We start from the raw sequence: 10,201 nt of genomic DNA on the forward strand, positions 1-10,201 counted from the left end.
TGCTTTGCTGACTGTACTGGTCAGGGAAACATGCGTTTGGATGACCCGCTGCTGTGGTGTTGGCAATGTGAACACACTAACTTCAGAGAAAGGGACATGCATTTATGCCCTTTCTAGAAATGGGCCTAGATTGGGGTTGTGTAAATGCTCTCCACAGGCTTGACGGGGAGGGTAGAGACTTCCAGTTACACCTAAAGATTTTTAAAATTTGATTTTATTATTTTAAAATTATGTGTCTATGTGTATGTGTGCACAAGGTAGGGAATTACATGCACTCTAAGGCGGGTGTCCATAGAGTCCAGAAGACGGTATCACATCTCAGGGAGCTGGAGTTCCAGGTGGTTGGGGGCTGTCGTATGAGAGCTGGGAACCAAACATGGGTCCTCTGCAAGAGCAGCAAGGGCTCTTGACTGCTGAGCCATCTCTCCAGCCCCTAAATTTGAGGATGTTTTAAAAGTTGACTAGGCCGTTTGATTATATATGAGACTGACTGACAACAGCTGCTCAAGAAGCCAGGCCAATCCTTTATCCTTTAAAACCCCATCCAAATTCTGGCTTCCTTCATTTTGCTGCTGATTTGAACTCTGGAGATTGCAGAGCTGCTCAGGTGTCATTTTCTGAAGCAGGTGACCACCTATTGCCAGTCACAAACCTGAAGATCAGTGGGCAAGCAACATGGATTAATGGCAACATGGTGGCCACATGGGCAGAGTGTATAGGTGACCCTCAGAAGTGAAATCAGAAGTGCTAGACCTAAAAGGGGAAGGCTTAGAGGGGCCTCCTAGCAGACCACAGTCCCATAACCCGATGCTGCCTTAACAGTGTGCAACATAGGAAGTAGAAATCAAGACTCAGGTAGAATAGATTTAGTTTTAAAAATCTCATCAGGGAAAACTAGAGTAAGCTAGCCTTCATCTGAAATGACTCTTTCAAACAGTGTATAGGCAAAGAAACTCTAGGAAGAAAGATAGCAGTGCATGGTGGTATATCCATCATAGCCCATGGCCACCAGGCACAGAATCAATACCTACAATGAGTCTGTGGTGAGCGTCCGAAGAAGCCAGGTTTACCCCCAAACACCCTCCACACCCTCCATTCCCTCCACTCCCTCCCTCCTCCCCACACAATCAATTTCCATCTGCTTTCTCCCCCAAGTTCCTTTCTTTCCAGCCTGTCATGTTCTTTTCCCATGTGTTACAATGATCTAAGTGAGAGAGAACTGCGTGAGTAGAAAGGCCTCTCCACACCGGAGGAAACGGCCACTTAAATATATATATAAAACTTAATTTTAATTTTAGTGATGTCAAAACCACAACCAATTCAAAGTAGAAATTTAATTCAAATAAAAATCAAACAAAATGGGTGTTTACATTTATCTAAATATTTGGTCCACTAATGAATATTATTATCTTTTCTTACCATTATGCATTAATTGTAGATATTCAAAAACTGCACTGTTAATTTTCCCCATGAATAAAAAGAAAAAAGAGCAACAGTGTTTAGTTCTCACCCCCAGCCCAAGGTGGCTCATTGTGCAAGTCAGAGGTTGCAGCTCTTTTTGGTGTCTGGGGTCCCGGGCAGCAAGGCCGAAGAAATGGCTTGGGTGTCCACGGATCTGCTTCTGCTGGCCCCGTGGTCTCCACGGTGAAGCACGTTTTGAGCAGCCACCGAGAAGGCGGATACACTGTGTTTTTGGAAATCACAAAGCTTGTCTTAGGTTAAACACTCCATGGTTTTGATGACGCTTATGAATCTGTTTCCACCTGAAGCCTGCCTAGATCATGCCTAGTAACTTTACACTATTTAACTCCTCTGTTAGTATATCAACACGAGAACACGAGAGTGTGCCATTCAAAGTGATCACGGCTAAGTGACTCTGCAGACTGTTGAGTTTCAAACCAGTCAGCCATAGAACTATTTAGTAAATATTATGTTGCAATATGATTTATTGTACTTTTTAATAGAGGAGTTGACATAGTGCAGGCAATATGTCCTCAAGGCTGGCCTTGAACTCCTGATCCTTGTGCCTCCGCCTCCCACGCACTGGGGTTACAGGCATGTACCAGCACACCTGGCCCATACATTGGTTTTGAAGGCACTTTGTATACTTCTGTGTATTGAAAATAAATCAAATAATCAGATATTCCAAATTTGGCTGGCAAAGATGATTTTGAGTCTGACACGTCCTCACTGTACCGTCTACAACAGAAGCAGGTCTAGTTACTGAGTTGTTGGCATCAGTCGGATTCAGAGGGCACCAAGGTGGATGTGTGAGCAATTTCATAATGCAATAGAAAAGACACACAAACAACCCTGTGGCATGGTTTTTCCTATTGATTCTACTATTATATACAACATGAATACACAGGATCAGTAGCTAGAGGGGCTAGTGTCTAAACAGGCAAATGGCTAACAGTCTTTGAAGAGTGGTAACCTAAGTCTGCCATGAAATCAAGAACAGGAAAAATACTCCTGAAAGACTGAAGATAACAGTCTGTGTCTGTGTGTGTGTATTTACTTGTGTGCATGTGTGTACATGCACATATGTATATGTGTGTGCGCGCATGCATGTGTGTATGCCTGGAGTCCAGAGGAGTAGGTACCTGTCCTCTTCCATCAATTCTGCCTTATTCCCCCGAGATGGAGGTCTTATATTAACTGAGCCTGGAGCTCATCTGGCAGCCAGGAAGCTGCAGCTGTGTTACTATTTCAGCTCCCCACAGCACTGGGGTTACCGGCATATGCAATCTTCCATGGCTCTTTAGATGGGTGCGGAGGATTTGAACCGGTGACCGCATGCCCTCACCACTGGGCCATTTCTCCTGCCCTAAATCCTCCCTTTATTAATAGAAATTATTCTGCAAACTCTTCCTCAATGAGTCTCTGACTCTCGCTGCACTAACTCGGTTCCAATTCAGAGATTTGACTTTCACATTTTGTTGTTGTTGTTCAAAGGAAGAACACTTGCAAATGTGGCCACAAGAAGATGGCTGGGTGTGCAGCAGCTCGCACCAGCAGTGGGATCCAGTTAAGTCTCCCCAACTTCTCGGAGTCAAAGTGTTCATCTTCTTATAAGATCAAATAAACATGAAGGCAATGCAGGTGGACTTTCTTACGTGTGGCATCTGATGCCAGAGGCTTGAGATTGTGTTTGCAGAGTCAGGGCATACGTATACATTTTGTATGAGGCGTGTGTGTGTGTGTATGTGTGCGCATGTGTACGTAGGTGCATGTGTGTGTGTGTTGCCTGCACATTCATGGTTGCATGGCACTTGAGAGAATTTACAGTTTGCTCTGATTTGAATAAAAGGAGCACACACTGTTTTACATATTTACCCATTCCTGGCCACTTATTCTCTCTCCCCTAAAATACAGGCATTAAACTCTAGTATTTTTAGAGGTAAAATGTCCCCCTTGTAAGGCTGAGTTGTAGGAGGTGTGTTCAGGCTCTTGCCTGAGGGGTCCCCTTGCTTACAAACACCTCTCCCTCCTCTCCCCTTCTTCCTGTTATCACCGGGCCTCAGGAACTGCAGGATCTATGCAGACATCCTGTATTGCGACACAACTTCAGTTTTCTTTTGTGGGGACTATAATGATCAAGCCACATACTTATCATGGCTGTGACAATCACAGCCCTCGGGGGAGCTGTTTCATTCTTAAGACATCGGTGATTTTGTGTAATTTCTTTGTGGTCAAGGTATGCACACAGGAAAACACTGAAATGTCTGAGAGATACTGACAACAACCCCGACAGGAGGGCGGATCTGGCGGTCATAAGGACACAGAACCCACACAGTCATTTTTTTCATATGGATCTAGAAAAATGACGTTGACCACATTGCTCGAAGCAGAGCTTATAATACTGATGGTTCTGTAAGCCTGGCTGAAACCCGATTGTGTATGTTGCCAGTATGTCCTGAAATGGTGCTGTTTGGCTTGTCTTGAAGGCAAAAAGAGGCTGGTGCATGCTTCCCCCAAGAGTAACGGGGATGATAGAATCAAGATACAGATATATTGCAGAACTCTTAGATCCTGGTTTGGTTACTTTCACCCCACACAGTTAAGTCCACTGGAAAATGTCAAAATGAAATGAATGTATTTTTCAAGCTTGAAGTCCCTGCTTTCCCAACACTTTTTGGTCATTACCAGGTAGCCGTCACTGCAAATACAACATACATACTTAGACACGAGAAGGAGCAGGTTCTCAGGCAGTGATACAAGCAAATAGTGAATCCTGCCTTAGACCTCACCTACTGACGATGCCCTTGATAGGTGGATTAATAAATACTTCAGATTATAAGATGATGTTCTTCTACAAACATACATTTCATTCTGTCAACATGGCTACATGTCTGTCACCCAAACAAGAATTCCCTCTATTTTAGGGGGGCAAAAATCTGAATTTGAGTGTTTAGTCCTGACCAGGCACTCTGAAGAAATCTTTTTATATGCAGAGAGGTTTGTTCAGCCACCAGAACAAAGAGAAAGCTGGGCCATGAATATCTTTGTGGTTTGTTATCAGGTCCTGGCCCATGTTCACAGCAGCCGTTGGTTTTTGAGAGGAGCCCTGGTGAGGAGGCAGCTCTGGGGGGGCCCCAGAGGCCAGCCGGGGTCAGACATTGCTCTGCTGTAGCAGGAGGCTCCTCAGCTCGCGCTCCCTCTGGTCCTCCTGTCTGTACTGCTCTTCCAGCTTCTGTTTCTCGGAATCCGCACAGTAGAAGGTACAATCCGGGCTCTTCCGGATCTGCTCAAACTGGCTGAAGTCAGCCACGTACTTTCCATTTTTGGAGAGAGAAACCACAGGCACAAACTCAAATCCCCAGTAGATCTCCTCCGGGATGTAAGATGTTCGACTCTGGCAGACGGCGCTGGTGGACTCCACAGTGGCATTGAGAAGGACCACCAGTTCAAACTCCTTCTCCTTTAGGTTCTGCGGGGTGAGGTCCCGCAGGGGGCTTGTCTCATCCAACACGTGGTAGAAGGTCATGGGCAGAATGAGAAAGGGGCTCTCAGAAGAGGAGTCCACGTGGAATTTGACGGTGGCCTGGTTGAGGAGGATGCGCTCTCCCTCCTTGGTGACGTGCGTCTGCAGGAGTTTCCCGGAGAGCTGACATTGAATCAGGAGGCTCTTCCTCATGTTGGCCACCTGGATGACCAGGCACAGCTTCCCGTTCTGCTTACTGATGACAGCGCAGTGGCTGAACTTGATGGTCTCAGCTCGCTTCTTGGGTCTTGCGATCTTGGCCAGGAAGGTCCCCGTAATAAAGATCTCAATCAGTGTGGTGATGACCAGTTGGGCAACCAAGAGGAAAATGGCATGAGGACACTCCTCCGTGATGGAACGGACCCCGTAGCCAATGGTTGTCTGGGATTCCAGGGAAAAGAGGAATGCTCCCGTGAGAGAATCCACCTTCATAATGCAGGGCGTGTGGTTAGAATTAGGGTCCCCGAGTTCCAAGTCGCCGTGAAGGAACGCTATGGCGTAGTAGACCACTCCAAACAGAAACCAGGTCATCACAAATGTGGCCGCAAACAGGGTGAGCTTGTACCGCCACTTCATGTCGATGACCGTTGTCCACAAGTCCTGAAGGTAGAGCAGATAGATGCCATCGACTTTGTCAATTCTCACATTGCTGTGTCCACTCTTGGACATGACTCGAGGTCTGTGGGCCTTGAGTCCAACTCCATTGGCGTGCTTCACCAGGGGGGCACTGGACATGCCAATGTGGATGGCATCCATTTTCAGACTCCTCGAACCACCTAAAGAAATAACAAAGATGTGTCTTACCATGTTTTTGGTGTGACTTCCAGAAAGTACAAAAGGTACTAGCAGAATCCGATTGTTACATTTTTGGCTGCGACCTTCTACCACGTGCAATAACTGCATTTTGTTACCATGTGGAGTAAGGTTTGGGTGCTAAGAGGTCCCTTGGTATCTGTGTAAGCTTTAAGTGTCAGTTCAACACAATCTGAAATCACATGGAAGAGAGTCTCAATGAGGGATTGTCTGGGTCCAGTTGGCCTGTGGGTATGTCTTAATTGTGGTGGGGAGAACCACCCACTCTAAGTGGCACCATTACTTGGAAGTGCATCCTGAAGTATAGGAGAGTAGAGAAAGTGGGCTAAGCAACTCTGCCATCCTTGCTCTCTCTCTCTCCAGTGTGGATGTGATGTCTCTAACTGTACCAAACTCCTGTCTTTGTTACTTCCCTTCAATTATGAACTGTAATCTGGAATTTTGAGCTAAAATAAACGCTTTCTCCACTTGCTTGTATAAGTGTGGTGGGAGGTTGTGCCTACTGAGGTTAGAAGCCTGAAGAGTGATTGTGATGCCTGTCTTGGATGCCAGGAATGAACTCCAGTCCTCTGCAAGAGCGATAAGCAGTCTTAACTGCTGAACTGTGTCTTGGGAGCCCAGCTAAGTTGCTTTTGTCGGGGTATTCTAACATAGCACCAGGAAGCAAAGCTAAAACAGTTTCCAGGGGTCCTGTTTCTGTCCCCACCCCATGCATACAAAACTCTTGAGTGATCACGACTCCTCTAGGTAAGCAACAAGTTATCTGCATGGGATCTGTGCATCTTAGTCTCAGTACTTCAAACCTTGTCTAGACAATTTAGAAAACTTAACAGGATGAACATAACAGACAGAGAAGTCACTACCGCACTGTCTGCTGGGGAATGACCGCAAGAACAATGTCAGCATGTGCCCAGCGCAGGTGCAGCCGTGCCCAGTATCTTCAACCCTCAGTAGCTCAAACCTACAGATAGAGAACTCTGGAGGCAGAAGGAAAGATGAGTGTGGAGATGCCTAAGGAAGTGGAACTGTGAAGGCCACCATAGCTGGCTCGTGCCAACATGAGGGCAGCGGAGGAAGGGCTTGAGGCTTTGGGGGAGAGCTGGCATTACTGAAGATGCCTCTGCAGCCGATTAGCTGTGTGGCTCAGCACAAACCTTCATCCTTTCTGGACCACAACTCTTTCATTTTTAAGTGGGAGTGAGTCCTTAATGCCTGTGTGGGCTCCCATCTCAGAACCAACTCCGTCCCTGTTTGCTTTTTGTTACCTGGTGATAAAACACTGACCAAGAGCAACTTTTAGAGGAAAGAGTTTATGCCATCTTATGGGTTACAGCCATCATGAGGAAAGCTGGGGCAGAAACTCAAGGCAAGAGCTGAAGCAGAGACTATGGAGGCACTCTCTTCCTCCGTCTTGCTTGACTGCTGACCTTTCTTACACAGCCCACACCCTCCTGCCTAGCGGACCTCCAACATAAATCATCAGTCAATGAAATGGCTCACGGATGCGCCTACAGGTTAGTGTGGTGGAGGCGGTTCCTCGATTGAGATTGCTCTTTTCCAGGTAGTTGTGTCTGTGTTCCGTGGCCAAGAGCTGTGGATGTCCTTCTCATACATGACAATTGTGATGGTCAGGTGAGCATCCAAACAAAGCCTTGCTCTAAAAACAAATTGCTTTCTCTCGATGACACAAAAGGTTATGCGAATGCCTTACGAAATGTTACCAGCATTTATGTATAATCCGCTTTAATGACTTGCCATGATAATACTTAAAACTTAATTGACCAGATCCAGAACTGATCTTACATGTTAGATCAACCACCTATAAAATAATTTTGGTAGAGCAATCGAGAATATTACTGCACATCTTCAGAGCCAAAGTGATATTAATACATTTTTAGACCTTCCTTTTGACTCACATACTTTGGAGCAATTCATTTGCCTCCCTCAATGAATAATTTACTATCTATAGTTTCTCCTGGTTCCCATGACATCTGGGAAAAGTCCACTTATCAAGCAACAAACGTCCCACTAACAGCAAGTAATTAAACTTTCTTAACATCTCGTGCAGGCTATTCTCAGACACGTCCCACCACGTCATTCTAGGTGTGATATTTAGGTATACACAAGTCTGCCCTGTTCTTCAGATCAAAATAGAAGCAGCCGGAGGAGTCTATTTTACGAACAGACGTATGTAGGGTAACGTAACAACAGAAAAAAATAAATAAATAAGAATTTAAAAACCTACCCAGAAGCAGCACTGGGCTCCCCACTCAGACCCAGGGAGGTTCTGCTCTGCCTCAACACTCAACAGTTGGAGGAGAACTGTGAGCACACAGAGCATCTTATAGCACCTGCCTGCTGCCTGAGATAGCTGACCCCGGCATTCCACGAAAAAAGATAACGTTGGCAATGATAGAGTAACTCAACCTGGCTAAAATACTTTTTTTAACCCTACCTCATTGATAAAAATTTTAAGAATTGGAGGGGAAACCCCCCTTTGAAAAGCAATATATAAAAATGCAGTGGTTTGTGATTCAGATGCTAATCTTTCTGGCAGTGGGGCATTATATCAATAAAAGTTTTACAATGGATGCAGACAGATCTTTTCATGGAAACAGCAGGGCTCCCAGTGGAGGCCAGCACCTGCTCAGGATGCAAAATGGAGCCACTGGGCCATTTAATCTTCCTGTTTCCTTATGAAAGGCATGTCTCTTACTAAATATTCCTTACTGAAATTAGAATTTTTCTTGGAAAGTCACTGTTCTGATTTCATTACAAAGAAAGGCCAAACTTGCATTACTTAGAGCTTTAACTTCTTGAAACCTGCTTCACCTTTCCTGGGATCTGTTATTTAGAAGCCAGGGACATCGCAGGGAGCATGTACTTTCTTCCTTCTTGTGCCCCCGACTACACTTCTTAATTCATAATGAAAGAAGGGAAAAACAACCCCATTGAGGCTTGGAAAGAGCCTGCTGGCCTGCCTGAAATGGGGACAGGCCGGTGACAGGAGACCCATGGAAGATAAGCACAGCCTACATGCAAGTGATGGATGTACTTAGGAGAAAGACAGAGGAAAGAAAATGGTGCGTGACCTCGCATGCCACGCAGTCCACTGAAACCAAAACAAGGTTTTCCAGGACAAGTGAGGCATGAGTGTCCTGCGCCCGGAAGAGATGCTCGCCATACAGCATTCTGGGGGGGACTGTGGCCTTGTGCCCCGGAAAGTAGCACTGCGGGGCTTCTGTTTGTCCCATGCCCTAGCTGGGGAGCTGACCTGGCCTGGGGTGAACAGTGTACTTTCCTGTTTCTGTGAGCACTCCCTGGCTGTGAGCCTGAGCACCTGGTTCTGGGGTCAGTGGCCTGAGCCCTGCTTCCTGGCAGTCAGGGTTTGGGACCTGGGACCTCTGCAAGGGCACAGTTCAGAAGGGCATGGTTCCCTTTCTGAGGGCCGTGGGTCTCGGGATGGCCCATCTCCTCTGTCCTCCAACCCCAGCCCCCGGTCTAGTACCCTCTGCCCTCCAAACCCTCCTCTGCTACCTGGTCACTCACTCTGTAAGTCAGGAATCTTCTGCTGGGCAAATGGCACGTCCTCGCTCCCCTTCACCCACCTGGCTACCATGGGGTCCTGCTATGGCCTGGAAGAAAGAGGGACAGACACGTGCTGTTTACAAGTAGGTCCAGAGCACCCAGCAGAACTGGCCCCTGAAGATCCCCTCAAGGCGACAGGTGTGGCATTTACCTTCGAATCCCTGGCCATCTGGCACAGTGCCCAGTACAGGCTAAATGGCCCAAAACTTTCAAGAATGAAACCGTTGCTACCACCACAGCCTTGCTATGAATCCAGCCCCTGGAGGGAGCTCATTGACAAAAGGCGCTGGAGAGAAAGGGTCAGCCCACCCCCACCGGGGCCACAGTGATCTGAGCAGGCGGCAGGAAGGGGAAGTGCGGAGGAAGTAAACAGCGCACACTGGAGGGGGAGAGTCCAGAATAGCCCCACCGCCAGTGGAAACGCATCGCTCCTGTTGACTCAGAGAGAGAGGTAAAGAGGATTGTCAACACTGTCTTGGAGAGTGGCAGACCATAGAGAAGACAGAAGCCTAGAGGGGAAGGCTCGGCTGGTGCTGGGGAGGAAGGAGGTGCAAAGGCTGTGGGAGACACAGCCATGCTCTTCCCAATACACAAAATTCCCGGTCCTCTCTGCTCTGTGTGACCTGGTGTAAACTCAACTCAAGGTGCTTCGCATTCTTCTTTTCTGAAATAGCGTGTGGTGTGTGATTTGCCAGTCATCTATCAACCAGTTATCAATCGTCTATCATTTTGATTTTATCTACTATCTATCATCTACTTATAACTTGTGCCACAGTACCTATCAGATAACCTATTAATCTACTAACTATCTGTGTT

The 10,201-nt window shown here is 46.8% G+C and overlaps 1 protein-coding gene across 2 annotated transcripts; it reads right to left on the bottom strand.

The window, feature by feature from the left end:
* Positions 1–4,612: 4,612 nt before the first annotated feature.
* Positions 4,613–9,416, bottom strand: Kcnj15 (potassium inwardly rectifying channel subfamily J member 15). Of its 2 annotated transcripts, none has more exons than XM_041673434.1 (2): positions 9,347–9,416; positions 4,613–5,760 (listed from the first exon to the last, which is right to left on the bottom strand). In XM_041673434.1, exons 1-2 carry the CDS (start codon positions 9,414–9,416, stop codon positions 4,613–4,615), a joined length of 1,218 nt encoding a protein of 405 aa, XP_041529368.1. The 2 variants fall into 2 exon arrangements, with proteins under 2 accessions (XP_041529368.1, XP_041529369.1); XM_041673435.1 differs by having other exon boundaries at positions 4,613–5,747; positions 9,343–9,416.
* Between the last annotated feature and the right edge of the window lie 785 nt (positions 9,417–10,201).

This window comes from Microtus oregoni, unplaced genomic scaffold, assembly GCF_018167655.1.
Source record: "Microtus oregoni isolate MIOR12 unplaced genomic scaffold, Mior012 000023F_ref0000262, whole genome shotgun sequence".
In the NCBI taxonomy this organism is placed as follows: Eukaryota; Metazoa; Chordata; class Mammalia; order Rodentia; family Cricetidae; genus Microtus; species Microtus oregoni.

Coding starts and splice junctions, on each gene's coding strand:
- Kcnj15 (XM_041673434.1), bottom strand. CDS start 9,416: ATGGTAGCCAGGTGGGTGAAGGGGAGCGAGGACGTGCCATTTGCCCAG. Junction 5,761..9,346: donor GAAGATTCCTGACTTACAGA/GTGAGTGACCAG, acceptor TTATTTCTTTAG/GTGGTTCGAGGAGTCTGAAA.